This window comes from Anopheles bellator, chromosome X (assembly GCF_943735745.2).
Source record: "Anopheles bellator chromosome X, idAnoBellAS_SP24_06.2, whole genome shotgun sequence".
NCBI lineage: Eukaryota > Metazoa > Arthropoda > Insecta > Diptera > Culicidae > Anopheles > Anopheles bellator.
In genome coordinates this window covers 4,004,549-4,023,589 of record NC_071287.1, presented here as the reverse complement: position 1 = coordinate 4,023,589, position 19,041 = coordinate 4,004,549, and the positions used below count along the sequence as shown (strand labels likewise).

The 19,041-nt window shown below is 50.9% G+C and overlaps 2 protein-coding genes across 3 annotated transcripts; both read right to left on the bottom strand.

Annotated features, from left to right (window-relative positions):
* Positions 1 to 1,319: 1,319 nt before the first annotated feature.
* On the bottom strand, positions 1,320 to 5,009 carry LOC131213605 (cardio acceleratory peptide 2b). Its single transcript, XM_058207677.1, has 3 exons — positions 4,636 to 5,009; positions 2,192 to 2,332; positions 1,320 to 2,116 (listed from the first exon to the last, which is right to left on the bottom strand). The coding sequence occupies exons 1-3, from the start codon at positions 4,694 to 4,696 to the stop codon at positions 1,863 to 1,865; spliced, it is 456 nt and encodes a 151-aa protein (XP_058063660.1). The 5' UTR covers positions 4,697 to 5,009; the 3' UTR covers positions 1,320 to 1,862.
* Positions 5,010 to 9,224: 4,215 nt separating this feature from the next.
* Positions 9,225 to 16,218, bottom strand: LOC131213759 (transient receptor potential protein). Of its 2 annotated transcripts, none has more exons than XM_058207874.1 (15): positions 15,514 to 16,218; positions 14,809 to 14,953; positions 14,179 to 14,274; positions 13,872 to 14,014; positions 13,493 to 13,694; positions 13,178 to 13,351; positions 12,873 to 13,107; positions 12,646 to 12,798; positions 12,431 to 12,576; positions 11,786 to 12,346; positions 11,527 to 11,691; positions 11,027 to 11,249; positions 10,784 to 10,952; positions 10,337 to 10,706; positions 9,225 to 10,273 (listed from the first exon to the last, which is right to left on the bottom strand). In XM_058207874.1, the coding sequence occupies exons 1-15, from the start codon at positions 15,729 to 15,731 to the stop codon at positions 9,653 to 9,655; spliced, it is 3,621 nt and encodes a 1,206-aa protein (XP_058063857.1). In that variant the 5' UTR covers positions 15,732 to 16,218; the 3' UTR covers positions 9,225 to 9,652. The 2 variants fall into 2 exon arrangements, with proteins under 2 accessions (XP_058063857.1, XP_058063858.1); XM_058207875.1 differs by having other exon boundaries at positions 11,027 to 11,246.
* Positions 16,219 to 19,041: the final 2,823 nt, after the last annotated feature.

Below are 19,041 nucleotides of genomic sequence, written 5' to 3'. Positions count from 1 at the left end.
TGACCACCGTGATGAGGCAAATGACCGGAAGATGAGTTCTGCGCCGTACGCAGGTGTTATATGCTGAATTTGATGACATTAACACTAGATATACCACACCAGTCATTTTGACTGGTCGGACAGTTTGAATTGCAAATTTCCACTACATATAATTTTTTTTTGAGCTAGCACAATTGAAGACATTTCTTGCAATATTGTACGCACGTGGAGCATACGAAGGAAATACTTTGAGGCTTCAACATTTGTGGAGTAACAATTGGGAACCAACCCTTTTTTCCAGTACCATGAGTCGACGTGATTTTACCGCGATCCTACAGTACATTCGTTTTGACAAAAAAATCCGGAGCCATCGTTTGTAAACAGACGAATTCACTTTAGTTTCGACGTTTATTGAAAATAGTCAAAACTGCTTCAAACCGGGAGCTAAAAATACCGTGGTTTGGTATGATTTTCCGTATGCAGGGAAAGAGGAGGCTCGAAATGTCTCAACGCCAATGAAGGGAAGAACTGTAACAATCGATAAGTTTTTTACAACTATTCTTTTGGTAATAAGGCTAACCTCTAAAAACACTTCGTTGGTTGGAACTATACGCGGAACTAAGAGGGAACTGCCGAAAAGTTGCAAACTGTAAAAAGACAGCATGGCACGTTTCTCTACGTTGTTCTCTACGTTGAAACTGTATCATTTTATAATGGAATCAAATTTGGCGTTGATGTCACTGATCAAATGGCTCGAAAATATACAGTGAAATCAGGTTCCAGAAGATGGCCATTATGCTGGACTTAGTCGGAATCAGTAATTAGATATTGTACAGGAACACAACAGGAGAAAACATTTCACGAAAATTTACTTGTTACATTATTTTTATAAGGTGAATAAACACTTGAAGTCATAATAAGCAATTTTTCACATGATTAGTCATTTTGACTGGTCTGGTATAAATAGGTATATTGGAAACGGTGGCAGATCTAGTGTTAAAGAATCAAAAGAAGGCTTTACTTGCCACAGCGAGTTCAAATGTCAACGGCCTGTCGGTTGTCACTCAGTAACCCTACTGAGCAGCGCTAGAATTTCTGTCTTTTCTTTCAGAAATAGGTAAAAAAAAGTGGTGATTTGGAAAACGACAATAGCTCTACTTACACAGAACTGTCAAATGAACAGATCACGTCATCGAATTGATAAAGACCACAGGACAATCAGCTGGCGCAAATCACAACGACAGCCAGTCCACCTGTCACCTCACACACCATATACTAGGTAAAGACTGCACTCGAAGGCTTGAGTTTCTTTTTCCACAAATGCTTTTCTAAGAGTGGTAATGAGTATTTTTATTTACAACAACGTTCACAAGAGGTGCCACAAATCTGTGTCTATAGTTTATCATTGCCAGCGTCCTAGATGGCCTACCTCCTACTCCTCCTGGTTTCCAAGCTGTATGTGCATGTGTGTGTGTGTGTGTGCGTTTGTATGTGTGTGTGATTGCATTGTGCGTAGTTCCGGTCGGGACTGGTGCAGTGGTGAAGTGAAGTAACATCCGACGATCATCTCCCGTGGCGTAGGACTGGCCAGGCGTCAAAAGAAACGAGATCGTCGCCGCGCGACCTGAGGAATAAGCAGCCGCGACGCCGGCGTCCGTCCGCCACTCGACGCCGACCTGCAGCTGCCTCCAGCCTAACACATTCCTCGATGGCACACGCCGACGGTGATCCGTTCCTTTCGGGTAGCCCAGACCGAGATTCGGGTCCGAGCTCTCTCTCTCTCTCTCGACCTACTCGACGCGGACTGCAATCTCCCGACACGCGGGTTGGAGGAAACGAACGGGGTAAACAACACACACGAACAGCCTCGGAAACATGGCCACTTATATCTGGTCTCCCTTCTGCTGCTGGATCGGGTCGGCACGCTTGCCGAGCCGTGGCCCGAACCACATGCCACTGTTGGCCCCGGAGCCACCGGCGCGCTTCAGCAACTGCTGGTGGTGGTGCTGCTGCTGCTGCTGCTGCAGTGATCGAGCCACTTGCCAGTAGCTGGACGGCGGATCCTGCTTGCCGGCACGACCCACCCGCGGGAACGGCACCAGCCCCTGCCGCTTGATCTCCTTCAGTGGATAGTCGTCTATGATGATATGATAGCAATGGAAAGAATAGAAACCAGACGAAGCGGGCTAGCGGCGGAACCTATCCCCCTTACCGTAGTCATCGCCCGACACGTCGACCGGTCCGGACGTATCCCAGTCAAAGCCGACGTCCGGATCACTGCGACCGACGCGAGGAAACGCAAACAGCCCAACGGTCGGGCCGCGCTTGCTGCGTACGCTGCCATCGAACTCGACTGAGGGAGGTGCCGAAGAGAGAAAGAGAGAGAGTGAGAGAGAGATGTGAGACCAAGAACTACATTCTAGCAATGAAGTACCCGGAAATTGTAAATAAAACAAAAAAGCCTTCATTTATTCATGAATATTTATTGTGGCGTTAGATTGCTACACATGGCAGTGACTTATGGTGAAAAGTTTGGCCATTTTGAATAATCGGTCAACTTTTGACAGCTGTTTTATTGTGCTCATGTCTTGGCCCATCGGCGATTTTTTCTCTTCCAAAAAATGGATGGCAAGGAATCTTTATCAAATTTTGTGCAGAAAACGAAATTAAGAGCTCGGATGCAATCGAAATGTTGACTGTGCCCTATGGTGAAGCTATTAAGACTAAATGCAACATTTATCGGTTGTTCGAAAATTTCTCAAAGGGTCGAGAAGATGTGATCGTCGAAAAGCAAAGTTTGGTCGAATGTGAACAGTTTCGCGTCAATAACGAACATTACCTGCAAGTTATGCGCAATTTGCGCGAAGCAATCCGCCACAAACGCGAAATCCAAAAATGAAACCCAAATGTCGTGAAATTTTTTGAACAGACCACGTGCATACGAAGTTTAAGATCGTTGCTTGTGTGCGAATTTTTGGCCAAAAACTACAAACTACTGATGCCAAAGCCACCGTATTGACCAAATCTGCCCCGCTGTGGCTTTTTTTTGTTTCCAAAACTCAAATTACCGCTTTGTGGTCAATTAATTTGGGAGAAGACAGAAATCACCGATAAGACAAAACACGTTCAAGTAAAACAGCTGTAAAAAATTAACTGAGCATTAAAAATAGCCCAAATTGTCACCAAAAGTCACTGACATGTGTAGCAATCTAACGCCACAAAATAATCGAAAATCGAATAAAGCATTTTCTATAAGATCACAAATTCCCGGTACTTATTTGACAAAATGTATACGAGCAGTAAAATCACGTCCAAGAGCTTGCAGCAAAAGTTCCACGCGGCTGGACGAGGAGTTCCCGAAATGGAATCCAATCCTCACTCTCGGCTCTATCTAGGGTGATCTATCAGATATTTGGATTTTAAACTACTTGACTTTTAAGCCGTCAAACTTCATTCTGGAAATGGTAAACATTTAGTAAAAACTTTACCATTTACGAAATGGTACTTGCGAGAAAACCCACCACATCAAGAGAAGCCAATGTACTCCCATGCAACCCAGTGACCCCGGTTTGGTGCCGGTTTGGTGGTCAGACGTCCCATTTGCTTCGAAAATGAAGAAGGAATCGTCGTAATCGTCACCGGTGGCGTACGCTGTACCAAGACATGTTTGCTTGGATTGGTCCTTCGGCGGAAGTTGACAGCTGGGATGACGATTTCGTTTCAACCTATACCTATACCATTTTCCATACGGGAAAGCGGATGGATCTCTAAGGGTAGGAAAACTAGTCCAGGCACTTGTCCAGGATTGACAAATCGGTAAAAAAAAACTGCACAAACCATGTTATCTTTACAATTATTACAAATAGCTGTTCGATTATGGCCAAAAATCCAGCCAACCCCACGCTATTGGCGAACGGAGAGCAGCGATAAGCAGGGTGCTGTGCTGCTCACTTCGGTGTGCCCAAGTAACTGGTACGAAAACCAGAAAAGCAAAAAAAAAGGGAACTGCTCGAAACGCCCGAAGCTGCTGATAATTGATAACGACACCGCGAGCCCTCCGCTATCGTTGTGGACCTCCCCTTCCAGGCTCCCAGGGCTTGGTCCGTGTTTTAATTTAGACCACGGGTGGGGTGGCTTTGATGCGAATGATTGTGCAGCGCCCCCGTGTAAGCGCAAAGATCGCGCGGAAACACTGGAGTGTGAGGTTATTTGTTCACATTCTGTTTTCTATCCATTCGGGAGAATTAGATTAACGGTGGTGGTTATGGTGGCGACACTAGAGAAACACCGTTCCACGCGGGCAAGAAAACAATTATCCTCCGCTGCCTTCCGGTTATAGAGCCATAATCTTCGAAGGCGTCCAAGAACATCATTGGTTTTGCTTAATAATAGCTACTCTAGCAGACACCGCAGGGTAAGCGCATCGCCCAAAAGGAAGTACTGGGAACTACTGGAGTACTGGGGACCACTGAAATCGGCCGGTAGCCAAACAGAATATTCGTTTCGGTAGTTCACAAACTGGCTGGGGAGCTGGCTCAGAGATGTCTGAGTTCTGGGGGAGGCCCGAGAATCGTTGGAGAATCCTCAAGCAGGAGCCCCCACTCACTGGGTCTGGACAACATATGGAGTACTGGAGGTCTTGGGGTGAGCACTTACCTTCCGCCCGGCAGAAGTGCACCGCCAGTAGGACCAGCGCAACGGAAACGAAGGCCGGCATCGTCCGGCAGGCCGGGGATTATACCGTGGGAGATCTGCGAGACCAACTACTGGTACCGTAAGCCTGGGGCCAACACTTGGGGGAGGGGCAAAGAACCGGGTCCAACCGAGTCCTGGTTCTTGCTCACGCACACGCACTCACTGACACGCACTCCTGGAGGACGTTGGCGGCTTAGTTGAATGATGTCCTGCGCTCGATCTCTGCGGCTACTATCATCGGCCCAACACCATCACCTGCCGCGGGGGCTTCGAGAGCGGGCTGGCTTTGGTTTCGCGGAGGCTTCCGGATTACGGGTTCCGTTCGCGTCGGCGTGCGGTCCGTGTTGTGTCGAGCCAGTCACTACCAGTGCGTCCTTTTATAGGCCGCGGTCGGGAGAATTTGAATTCCCCGTCATCGTCGTCCTCCCAGCAGCGGTCAGCGAGCTGCAGCTGGGCGCATGCTTCACTGGGCAGGCTATCCTCCCCCCATCCGCCCCGGCTTCACCTCCACCTCCTCCGCGTCTAAGCCCAAGGATGCGGGTTGTGCAGATATTCTTCGGCTCGCAGGACCTTTCGCAGGGCAGCATTTCATCATCAGTCAGACATCTTGCCGGACTGCACACCGAACAATCTCTCTCTCTCTCTCTCTCGCTCTGTCTCGGAAGGATCCGCAGGCATAATCACAACTCTCTCCCTCTCTCTCTCTCGCCTTGTTCGGTATCGTTCGGTCCTTGTCGGGCTCTTCGATACAGATTGCCTCGGATAAGGATTGTAAGGATGTTTTCGCACCACACGCAACCGGGCGCAACCGCTCATAGCACTCCCTCCCCTTCCTTCCCCCCCGCTCCCTTGGCACCCGACACAGGTGATTGGCTGCACTACCGAACTCCGCACGGGGATCTCGGTCACTTTCCGCCGATTACGGGACGATTAGCCCTGTGGCCGGGGACCTCCAATCCGTCGGCCCAATCTAGCACACCTCCCTTGCACCCCTCCACCACCGACGAACAATGGCCATTTAGTGCCGCCGGGGGTCTCGGTAACCGTGTCACACCGGAGGCCGCCATGGCGTCGTGTCCGAGGATGCTGATGTCTGATGAGGTGTCATCGGCAACGTAATGACAGTTTTATTAGTTCCAAGACTTTCCAGGAGCGCCCGTAGCCCCTGGAGCAGGCCAGCAGGAGCCAACGCTGGGATTTCAAATATGCGCCACCAAAGCCCGGGGCCGGGCCCAGGATCCCCGGGGTCCTGGCCCGTGTCCCCGGAATTAAAACAGATGCGTTGCAATTAATTTTCGTTCCCCCGCCGTGGAGTCCGCGGTGGAGCCACGGCGTGCCACAGGGCAGGACATCCGGGACATGGGTCCTGGCGTCGCCACTGCGTGGCCAATATTGCTGCTATTTTAAGCCATCGAACCCATGGGCCGACCATTTTCGGGCGGGTGACAGCAAGGCTCTCTGTCACTCTCTCTCTCCCTCTCGCTATCTCTACGTGCGTGCGTGCCGTGCATCGAAAGTAATGCTGCACCTTCTGGCCTTCTTCTTGGCCAGCGCTCGGGCAAACTTCTGCAGCCGATCGAGTTGTGCACGAAGCGGAACACTTAACACCGGATAAAATTCCACCGGCGGCCAGCGAAGGCGTTTATGACGTCAGCGAAGGCGCCAGTGGTGATCCGCTGTGGGAAGAGCTCACAGGCAGTGTTTCCAAAAAGCTCGCGCTTCAAATTCCCCCAATCGAGGGTTTCGTGGCAGCCACGTGGACGTGGTTTTCCGATGCAGAGTCGATTTCTGATTTCCAGGTACGATCCTGAGCTCCAGAAATTCCAACACACATTTATTTAGTAATTATTAGAACGCGAAGAAGCGTGTTAAGCACCAACATTAAATTTTGGCACTCAAGTTAACAAACCCTGTGCCGGTCTCAGGAAGGAAGGAGGCATCATTGCAATGGCAAAAGAGAACGAAAAACAACAAATGAGTACGATTATAGTTTTACAACAAATCTTGGATCGATTTCCTTCGGATTACCGCGTAGCATCGGACAATTTGCACACTTCGCCTTTTTTTTTAAATTGGAACTTTATTAGACATAAATGCTTGATCACATTAGAGTACAGAGATATTCCACATTAGGATTGCAGCTATATAATAAGTCTAAGATATTAAAATGATTGAAGTGAAAATGTTTCGAATTACACCTTTTTAAATTATCTGTTATGTGACGTGACATTGAGTCGGTTTATTCCACTCGTATCTAGAAACTAACAACATCTTACAACTAGTTTACTTTAAAAAGCTTCAGGTAATTAGCTCTCGAATTGTGTTGGGTGGAACTTCTTCTAGTTTGTTAATTTCGACAAGCCTGCGGAGAAGATTCGTTGGCGTTCTCCAGAGTTAAGGATCATTTTGAGAATTTTATTCAGTCTGATTTGTAGTGACTGGAAGTTAGTTTTGGAGCATTGCGACCACAAAGAAGAGGCATAGGTTAAAAAAAGGGAGGAAAATTATTTTTTATATGAGAAGTTTATTTGAAAAGTTTAGTTTTGATTTTTTGTTGATTAATGGGCAGTTCAGCAACAGCATGAATTGATCATGCGGTCCTGTCGAAAGCGTTTCAATATTATTGTTGATCAGATTGTTTTAGGACAAATTAAACTCCTCGCCACTGTAGTTGAGTTTTGCAAATAATTCATCACTCCAGAGCATCTTTACCCAGAATAAGAGAAGTTGCAGTAAATCCGCTGCCGATGGTAAAATTGAATCATATAGGTTCGAAAACTTTATCATACTGGGCTGCGCAATAAATTCGGAGCCTCGATAAAAAAAAACACATTTTTATGGTTTGATATACACTTAATTATTCAGAATGGCCCTCCTGAACATCAATACACATGTTCCTAGGAGGCTCCAATTTATAAATTCAATCCCTGGAGTGAAAAAATGGAAACGGTTCAAAATAAGCTTCCGCAGCTGTTTTTGACGTCATCATTTGATGAAAAACGATATTCACGCTCAATTTTTTCGGAATTGAAAAAAAAGCTTGGCACCACTCCTTAGCATCTTGTTTTGATTCAGGATCATAGCGATAGATCCAAGTCTCATCCACAGTGATGATTCAATGCACAAAATCCACTTTATCCTATCGAAAACACTCCAGCTGTTGACAAGAAAGTTGCATTCGAATGCGTTTTTCCATTTTTATCGAATGCGGCACCCATTTTGCAAACAGCTTTCTGAAACCCCATACTTCAGTCAAATTATTGGTTATACTGCTTAATGGGATGGTTAGGTCTTACACTAAATCTCTGTAAGTGATTCGACGATTTTCCAATACGATATCCTGATCTTTTTTACGATTTCAGTTGTTGTGTCTGTTTTTTGACGTTTTTGACATGGATCGTCTTGAAGGCTACTATGACCACATTTAAACTCAGAAACCCCCCTTTTAACCCCCTAATTAAAGCTGAAGAGTCCTTGTACACTTTCCACATTCGTTCATAAATCACCTTTGTTTTAAACCTTCCAAAAATAAAAATTCAGTCACTCCACGATGCTTGGTTTTTTCCATTATAAAAAATACTGTGACATGTTGATATTAAATGGCATGTAAAAAAAGTAAGTGACCGATTGAAACGAAACTTCACATAAGTTCATTTGAAGAGTGTACCAATATAACCAAAAAAATAAGGCTCATAGCAGTGCTCTTTGTTGTCGAGGCGCCGAATTTATTGAGCAGCCTAGACCAATGACACTCACAGAAGATGCCTTCTGATTGTTTTTTTATTGAATATGTTTGGCGGTTAGAGAGTAGTCTAGATACCCCCTATTTGTTATTCAATTCATTTTGGTGTTGTTAATTCTGCGTTTGGAAGATCAAAACATATACTAGATATCACGTTACTGTTGCTCATAAATAACTGCGTCCATCATAGTTGCTCCAGTTCCGTGCAACAGGAAGAAAAGTGATATAGAAAATCGGAAACTTGGTTTCGCACCGCTCCAATTCACCGATGACTGCGAAATAGGTGTAAAAGCAAATCTGAACTAATATTGTCCCTCACCGTTAGCACCGTTGTCGTCCGTTGGCGACTTAAAGCGGGTGTAGGCAGTTCCGGGCCGATTCTTTCAAGTCTTGCTTTTGTCACTTCAACGCCTTCCCGGATGGCGCACCCTCGGGCACTTTTTCTTTCACTCGCCATCGTCCATGTCACCAGCGCTCCAGCAATGGCACGGACCGCCGTGCCCATCGGGCCTGGGTGTCCGGCTGCTTCAAAAGCCTTCAATTGTGGGCAACCTGTTGCGTCCGAACCTCCAAGCCGGCGAAGACGACGGCAGGATAATGTGGACTCTGCCGGATCGATAGCGAAATACTGGCAAAACGTGGTCGTTTCTGGCCAGATTGGTAACACCGTGCCTGAGGCGGTAGACCCAACAGGCAGGGGGAGGGCGGAAGGCAGAGAGATGCTTTGTGGCCGCCATTTTCGAAAAACCATTTATTTAGTCCATTCAATGTACAAAACAAACAAATTATTGCTAATTAACGTGCACGGTAAGCGGCTTTACGCTCTGTCGCTTGCTCTCTCTCTCTCTCTCGCTCTCCTTTCTCACTCCGTCTCTTTCTCGCGCACGCTCTCTCACTCTACTTCGTTGGCTCGATTTTGTTTAACAAAAGAGCCGTGGGGAGGCCGAGAGCTAGGAGAGCAGAAAGCACACAGCATCCCGAAGCACGCGCGGCGGTGGCTACTAGGTGTCCGGGAGGGGGGCACATTGGCGGTCGACGAAAACACCAACGCAACAAGGTGCGGTGCGGGTGCAGTGGGGCATCACGCTCTAGCTAAGCAACGAACTACGAATGAACGCGGGTTTAAAGCGTTAAAAAGGGCGGCCAAATCCAGGTCCAGATCCTGGTCCAGTTCCAGGTCGATGTCCAGAGTGCAGAGTGGTGCGGGAGGCAGCAGCTTGTCGCGGGCCACCCGCCTCAGAGCCACCCGCCCAGGTTGCGACCGGTGCTCTTCGACTTCCCGCGGTTCGTGGGTGATGGCGCGGGCGTGGGCTCACCGTGGTCAGGACTCAGCGTGGCCCGCTCGGGCGACTTGACCCGGGCCGTCTTCGCTGGACTGGACGGTGGCTTGACCGACCGCGTACTGCCGGTCGGCGAGACAGTGGCCCCAGTCGCACTCGCAGTGGTCACCCGGACCTCCGGAACCGCGGGCTCGGGCTCAGGCTCCGGTTCGGGACCGTCACCCAACTCTGCTGCTGCTGCTGCCGCGTGCCGTGGTAATGGCGGGCTGTTGGGTGGTATCGGTGAAACGGGCCGCTCGGGGATGGGGTCCCCTCCCAGCGGTGGCGGCGGCGGACTAAAGCTCGACGGCGTATCCTCGCGCTCCTCGTTCGGATCTTCGATGATGGGCGAACGGACGCGCACCTTCGGCCGGTCCACAGTCGACACCGGGGCCGACTCCGATGACGACGACGTACCAGACGGCGCCCGGACATCGTCGACCATCGGTTCCTCGGCGCTGGTGGCAGTGCCAGTTGCTTCTCCCGGCGCTTCCCGGTCCCCGTTGCTGGCTTCCTCGTCTGGCTCCTGGCTGAGGTTCTGTAAAAACGGGAGGGATCGTGATCAAGTCGGGCGTCGGAATGGCGGGAACCGGACACTTACGTTGATCTTGTCCTTCATGTCGACCAGCTTCTTGAGGGAGTTGCGCTTCCACGACTGGCGGCGCTCGTTCTCGAACGCCGCCCCCGCCGCCTCGTCGGCCGTCGCCGCCGCCCCGTCCGCCACGTCCTTTTTGAGCTTCGTGGTCATGAACTTGACGTACGCCACGCGCGTCACCGGCGTCACCTCCGACAGCTTCGGGTTGTACGCGACCAGGTGGTCCGTGTCCATGTCCAGCCCCATCTCCGAGTTGTCGAGGATCTGCTTCCGCAGGCTCTGGCGGCTGCGGCGCATGATCGCCTCGGTCGAGTTGCCGATCGGGTCGCGGGCCACCGTGCTGCGGCGCACCAGTGCATTCCAGTCTTCCGGCTTCCTGCGAACGAGAGAGACAGAGAGAGAATGAGAGAGGGAGAGAACGGAATCGGACCCGGCCGGGACACCGCGACCTACTTCTTCTTGGTGCTCGCCTTGTTGCCGATCGCCTTGGCGATGGTGCTGAACACATCCGCCGGCTTCTCGCCCGGCGAGCTGAACGTATCCTGCAGGATGCCCTCGACGAACCCAATCTGGAAGTCCTTCAGTATGCGGCGCTCCATCACACGGCCCTTCTTGCCAGCGACTGCATGTCCGGTCGGGACACGAGAAAAGAGATTATCGGGCATCATTCGCAGCGAGTTCGTGGCTGCGACTTACTTGCGTTGTCGTTCGGCTTCAGGTTCGGCGTCCGCATGCCGTTCTGGTGCAGGATGTCGATCAGCTCGTAGCGCAGTGTGCTGATGTCCTGCCGGATTTCCATCACGTCGTCCTCGGTGATGCCGAAATCGTCCCGCTTGCGCTGCTCCGCGGTGACGTAGCGCCGCACCAGCAGCTTCATGACGTTCTCGTGGCGCCGTTGCGCCTTTTCTCGGTTTCGCTTCTGTTCCGACCGGAAAGTGTTGTTGTTGCTGTTAGTGCCTGTCAGTGCCACATGAACGTGTTGACCCCCCGGTGGGGCCTCCAGCGCCAACCCCGGCCGGGCCCGGAACCAGTAATCAGTTTCATTCCAAGAGCAACACACAGCGAAAGCAAAATAAAATACGGTACCCGTCCAGTTTGGACCGGGACCGAAGCAGAGCGAAAATAGGCCCCGGCCGGCCCCCGGGGCGATGGCCGAAAAACTCGAGACTCGCGTAACTCAATTATCCCCTACTTACGATTATGCTCGTCGTGGAGCGCTTGTCGTCGGAGCATTTGCATAGTTTGGTGAAGTTTTTGATCGATGGGAACAGATTGAACGGGGGCGGCAGCGTGTCACCGTCCTCGAAGTAGCTCATCCAGAGCCGCGACCGGGCAAACTTCCACTCGGTGTCGGACCGTTCCTGTGCGGAGTACAGCTCTGTATCAGCCCACAGAGAGAGAGAGAGAGCGAGAGACGGGGAGGTTTGCCGTGGCCGTTTGCCCCGGAGGCCTTACCGAGATGATCTGGTACGAGTTGCTCATCATGGCAATCAGCATGTTGAGCAGCACGATAATGTTGATGACACTGTACGAGCCGAACATGAGCAGCGCCCAGAAGCGCGTGAAACTCTTGATGCCGCTCAGCTCGAACGCCATCAGGTCGACGAGGCCGAAGGAGGCCCAGAACAGCGATTGCGACGTTTCGAACAGGTTGGCGAACCGGCGCCAAATGCCGCACGCCTTCTCGTTGTTGTCGAAGTCCGGTAGCCCGCTCGGCAGGTGGTAGCACTTGTTCTTCTCCAGCACCGCGTAGTACCAGAGCAGCTGGTTCAGCCCGCACCCGAACGCGAACAGCACGAGCGTGTAGATGAAGAAGAACTTGATGATATCGATGATCATACGCCCGAGCGACACCTGGAGCGGCCCGAGGTGCGGGTTGATCGAGAAGATGTGCACCAGCTTGAGGAAGGAGAAGATCATGCCGGCGGCGAACGAACCCTCCGACAGCAGCATCGGATCGAACGGGTCCCACTGCTCCCGCGGGTACCACGGATTGAGGCCCGCTCGAGCGTCACGCTGAAGCCACCATGGCAGTGACGAAACGAAAACAACAACCATTACAACCGCCAGCAGAGCAGAAAGTCGCGAGCCACTACCTACCCACACCGTGTACCAGGAGGTGAAGCGCAGGCTCATCCAAACGATGTAGAACGTGTTCGAGATGAAGTCCACAATGTTCCACAGGTCGGACACGTACTCCATCAGCCCATCGTTCCAGAGCGACTTCATCTCGTGCCAAATCAAACCTACGGGCGGGCGGAAGAAACGAAAGTAAAGAAACATCGGTGCGACACGGGGGAGAAGCTAGGCCATACTTATGATGTAGAGTATCACCAGACACTCGAAGAGCCCGGGCAGCGACCCACGCTCTTTGCGCTTCCACTCCGCCAGAATGTCCTGCGCCCAGTCCGGTCCGAACCATTCGATCGCCAGGTACTCCACGCGCTGTGACGCACCCCCCAGTAGCACTGCGGAGTGAGGGAAAAGGGCGGGTAGCGTAAGTAAGCCTTGAATGGGCGACCGCGTCCCGGGTTATACGTACTGAGAAAGAAGGCGTAGCTGGCCGAGTGCACGATGAACTTGACGAACGGTTTCTTCATGAACAGCCCCATGGTGGAGTTCGGGGCGATCATGTAGATCATGCTGTACACCGGGAACATGGTGCCCAGCTTCGCCACCTGCATGATCTGGCCGACGATGCTCTTGCGCCGGAAGCCCGGCAGCCCCTCGTACCAGATCGCCGCCAGCAGCTGCTGCACGTTCGGGTGCGCCACGAACTGCAATAGGAATCGAATCGGTCGTGCGGTCGTGTTAATCGGCCTGCGTGTGGCGCGGGACGGTGCCTACCATTTTCTGCTTGTGGTTCAGTGCCAGCTTCAGGCGCTCGAGCGTCTGCCGCTCGCCCGGCTCCCAGTTATCGACTGCCCCGGGGCTGTAGTTGAGCATGATCTCGAGCTCGTTTGAGGTGCGGGCGTGATCGAGCAAAGCCGTCGCAAACTCCTGCACCGTGGCCCGCATTTGCTAAGACGCGCCAGTGCCGAGGGGCGAGTGGACAATAGAAAGTCAGCAGCAGCAGCAGCAGCAGCAGGTAAAGAAGAAGAAACACTCGATTATAAAGCCCGTGGTTAGCGTCCCCCGCCCGTGTTCGAACACACAACGTACCGTGTATTCCGCCCGAAACTCGGTCTCCATGCGGCTCAGCCGGCGGAGCTCCCAGGACAGGTGGAATGCGGTCGAGATGGGGTCTTTCGAGCTGAGCGCGATCAACGAACTCGACGACAGCGCCTTGTACGCGTTGATGCGGGACTGCGAGTGGCGCAGGGAGTCCTGCTCGCTCGAGGTAACACACTCATCGCAGCCGCACCTGCAAAAAACGCACCGGTCGGAAGAGATGGATCGAACTGTCAAACTGTTTTGTTTATTTGTTTGTTTGTTTGTTGTTTTGCCCTGGGCACGTGCCGGAGCCGGCAGAAGTGTCAGCATGCGTCGGCATGCGTCGGCATAATCAACGAGCACAGATTTCCGGCCGACCGATGCTTACCGGACGTCGTGGGGCATCGGTAGTGTTGCGCCGCGGTCGAGCAGGATTTTCAGGATTTCGTAGTTATTCTTGTGGGCCGCCAGTATCAGGGGCGTAATGTCGGCGGTGAAGGATGACGACGACCGGTCCACGGCCTCCCAACTCTGCGGCCACAGATGGAGCGATAGAGCGATAGAGCGAGAGAGAGAGAGAGAGAGAGAGAGAGAGAGAGAGAGAGGGGGAGATGGGGAGATGGTAAGTCGTCGCTAATCGGAGGCCCTCGCCAGCTCGGCCCGTTCCGCCCGGTTTTGCATCCGGTAAGCCTTACATAGGGATCACCCGGGACATGATTCTCCTCTTCCCACAGTAGCAGCGTTTCGACCGCCTCGACGTACTCCTCCTTGATGGCGTGCAGCAGCGCATCCTAGTTTTGCAGCAGGATAAAGGGGAGGGAAAGCGGATGTTAATACCCCGGCCAAGGCAACACACGCCTGCTCAGAAATAGAAACCTGAACCCAACCTGCACTCCCTTCGTTTTCTTTCTTTTTCTAGCTGGACCTGTAACAGAGCCAGTGTCAGTCTGTTCCGGTCTATTGTTTCGTTTTCCTTTTTGTAACTTCACCAGGTTTCGATTGGATTTTGATTATCGCGAATGAAATAACCGTTGTGCAACGGAGCCATAGCCGCGCTCCAGTATCACCCCACACCCCTCGACCCCCTCTGAATGTGCATCCGACGGGACGGTTTGTTCAGTACACGTCAGCCACAAGGCGCAGCCCAGTGCGCCCTAGGGCTTGTGTGGCTTTCGCTTAATTCGTCGTACGACAATCCGTAGCAGTGCAAGGGATTAAGCGCACCCATCCACCCATCACCGACCAGCTACCGTGGTCCGGGGCACATCCCCGGCACGTACGTACCCCAAACCCGGGAGGGTTACCCGCCGCCGCCACCTTCCTACCTTGACTTTGATGCCTTCCCGCAGCAACAGATTGATGAGCTCGATGTTCTCGTTTTCGATGGCCGCAATCAAGGCGGAACGGTTCAGTGGGTCCACACAGTTGATGTCGAACTCCTCCGGGTGGTCCTTGTTTTCCTGGATGATTCTGATGGCACGCAGCAGTAAAACAAAAACCAAACAAAAAATGTGCAATCGATGTGAGAGGAATAATGTTCAAGGTTTTGCTGCCCGGACACCCCGCACTGGCGGAATGCGGTTATACTAAGCCTTCGCGGTCGATCGCTAGCCCTTAGGTGACGTTAATGCACGGGGGCGGTACTACCGGCAGACCGGGGGGCACGGTCCACGGGAAAGCAACAGTTACATAACTGTGCCTCACAATGAGCAAGCGTGCGCCAACACCAACCAAAAAACCGTAGGTCGAACGCGCGTCAAACTTGTAAGGATTCCGTTCCGCTTGTTCCGCTTATTTTTTGTGGCGTTGCAAATGCTTCTGTACCGAGGTGTTCTCCTCCGCTCGTCCTAGCGGAAGCCTAATTGAATACAAAGCACGGCACGCAGCAGCACGACAAAACGCTGCTTAGCGAAGGTGTGACGTGGTTGATTGGTGTTGCTGGTTGAATCCGTCGCAAGCCGTTTGGTTGAAGGTTTGAACGCCCGCCTCACGCCGTCTCAAGGTAACTCACGCCATCGGGGACCGCTTACCTTCGCACCGTTGCACAATCGCCACGCTCGGCGCTAAGTAAAAACCGTTTCTCGGTTTTGGTCAGCACTATGTCCTGGATGTCCAGATCGAACTCGGACGTGGCACTCTTCAAAGACCGGGCCGCGCCGGGATGGTCCCCGCCCGGTTCCGCAACGCCATCCTCAAGCGATGCGGTCGAGTTGACCAGATTTTCTCGCGATTCCGTCGCCTTTCGCATATCGCTCGCAGTCGTGGTTGTTTTTGCTGTTCAAGTAAGTTGGCAGGGCGTTGTTCGGTGCCCCTGGATCGGTCGATAAGTGTAGCTACATACACGGGCCACGAGCGGACCAGGATGCAGTTACATCGCGGGATACGCGGCAAAACGCGATTACTGACGCACTCCGCGCCGGACCGCGAACGATTTAGTTCGCTAGTTGCACACGAGCTTCAACACAAGCTTCCACGGCTGCCGATGGCGTTTGATGGCCGGATAGCACTACCACTGGGCGCGCATCTCCGATTGCTTCGGCGATCCCTCCTACCGGATCAGCGTGAACTCGGTTTTCGTCCTTCCTTCTCCGTGTGCCCCAATGCCCCTCGCTGGTAGCGAAAAGTTGCTTCAACTGGTAATGCTTCAACGGGACGTTGCTTCCCCACACTCGCGGAACGTCGGGCGTCGGAACACCGGAACGACGGGACGATCCCAACGCGACTACTACTGTTGGTTCGAGCGCCTCGTCGAAACTGGCCAGTGGATAGCAGAGTCTTCGGGGCTTCAGGCCCAATCGGCATCGGTTTAATTAAATTAGTAAAATTATGTCAATATTGATTATGTAACCCCAGTCTACCTCGCGGGTTTTTGGCTGAGCCATTTAACACAAACCGCACCGAACCGTAGAGGTTGGTGGCAGACAAATGCAGGTTTAGGGCTCGGTTTCCTGATCAGGACCATCTTGGTCCCGACCCGAACAACCATCACGTGCCGTTTCCCCCGTCCATATAATTATGGTTTGTGTTTTCATCTTTAAAGTTTTCTCGCCACCGTTTTCATGTTCATGCGAAGTACGTAACAAATTTAATTATTTTGCACGCCCACACCGCAGCATAGTCCTAGAATTTATCGTGCAACCATCAAATAGTGGTTCGGCAGCAGCAATGATACGCTGATGATACGAGAATTAACCTAAGTAGAAATACGGCAATCAGCACGGCATTGCATATGGGGTGGTCATAAACGTTTCAAAGTGTACCACAATATCATCATCTTCATAATGTGGAAGCTACGTAAGGCGATGCTATTACATCATCAAGCGGATCAAAGCTGAAACGATTCAACTAATCCACATTACGGAATTGTCATCACTAATTAAAATAGCGTTCGCGCAGCTACTGTACGAGGGCCGTTAAAAAAATATCGCGGCTTTTGTGTTTTTTTTTTTCAACATATATTGTGGGCCGGTTTTCTTCTTAAATATCTACGTTGTCCCTATCACATATTATACACTTTTCCAATCCTCAAAGTAGTAGTAATATTCCTTATTGGCCATCGAGGCCCTATCGAGTTCACCACGCTCCGGCAATCGAAGAAAACTGTGAGCAAACTCATTTCGGTCTCGGCTCGTGTGGTAGCTTCCGTTCCGGGATGGTTGCGTTTTCAAGTCCACGTCATGACCCCCACCACTCGTCACCAGTTATGACCCTCTGGAGCAAATTTGGGTTGTCGCGGACAGAGTTCAACAGCTCCTGGGCAATGTTAATGCTGTTGCTGGTTTTGGTCGAATTCGGTCGAAAATCGAAAAATGAAGCAAAAAACCCGCGCAAGCAAAACCAGCCGCCAAAACTGAAGTGAACATTCAAAGTGACCGAACTGCAACAAAAATTCACAACGGAAATTTAAATCTAATGTACGTAGCCCGCGAAAACTCAAAGGTCGTGATAATTTTTGAACACACCTCGTATATGGGTATGTAGTATTAGTCGCATGTTCGCTGCTAGTTTCAGCCGCTGGCTGCGATCTAAGGACTTATTTACTTTATCTACTTTTTTGCTTTCTTTTATTACTTAGGTAGTAGGGTAGAACGAGGTACAATCATGTTTGCCAAAGTGGCAGCCGCTGATCGAGCATTGATCGTCGTCGGTCGGTTGTAATGGCGAATACCTTAGGACGAATGGCGATTACCTTACCTTACACTTGTTTTTTTTACTTTACTAAACAGCAAATCTATACTTTACTTTTTTTTACTAAACAGGACGAAACGCAAATATCGCTGGTTAACAGGGTTACGCTACAACTGCAGCCAAGTGCGTAAATAAGGGAAGACAATAAAATCTGTTAGGTCCACCGTCTCACCATTAGGTGAGACGACAGATGTCCGAGCTTTCGCGCCTGTCGCCGAGGCGTTTCCACTTCCTCTACCGTAGCACGTTTTCACGACCGTGGTTGTCGTCCCCGCCCTCGGTGCGCATCCCAACGAAAAGAAGCTGCTCCCCGAGCGTTTTTTTTTTTAAGTAAGGAAAACGTTTTTCGTTTTCCAGCAACAATCAACCATTCAGCCAGTATCGAAACGGAGAATCGATCATGATCGAAGAAACCGATTCAGACGCGGAATCTGATGCTGCGACTAGCAGTCGTCCCATCGATAGTGAGGATGAAAGTTTGGTTATCCGCCTGAAAAACCGTCAAAGCAAACGAATGTCGATGCACCCGATACAGGCGGAATCTGACGATGACAGCGAAACGGAACTTGTTCGAAATCGGGCACGCCGATCTGCTCTAAGCAACGCTCCGGAACTGACGGAAGATGGCGATGACGAGGAGGAGAAGGAGGTAGAAGATCGGGCATACTCACCGGCCACTCGCCGCAGCATCTACCGTGTGCAATTGGCATCAACAGAGGAAGAAAGTGATTCGAACGGCAAAGGCAGTGAGAGCGAAGACGAAATCGTGGCTGTTCGTCGCAGCACTCGAAAAAAGCTCGTTATTTCAGACGATGAGGACGACGAGCAATTTTTTATTTTGTTGCTATAACAGCAAATAAGAACTTAAATTATAAGCGTTAAATTACGTGTAAATACGTGCTATATGTGTATATGTATGAATGTATATATGTATGGATGTATATATATTAAATAAAGGGCGATTACGCATCGCGTACCTGCCCCACGGCTTTACCAGACAGGACCCTGCCGGGAGGGAGAGAAACAGGTTGTTTCCCGCAACGGGAAATTTATAAAAAAGAACTGATACTGCGGGGACAGACGAAGCGTAACGTAACGTTTATGGCATTACAGATTAATGCTAATGATCAATTAATGTATCGTAGCGATGCCTCGTAGCTTTTTAACGTAGCGATCTGTGGAGCGTCCACACGCTACGATTTTTCATAACGATTTGCAACCGCAATTGTCAGTATTATGGAAACAGCCATGGAAGAAACACTGTGTTGGTTTGCCTTAGCATTGTGCATTTTGTTTGGAAAGCAAAACATAGAACGTGCCAAGAAAAATCTGTATGAAATGTTAAATTGTCTTTTTATAAATAAACTTTA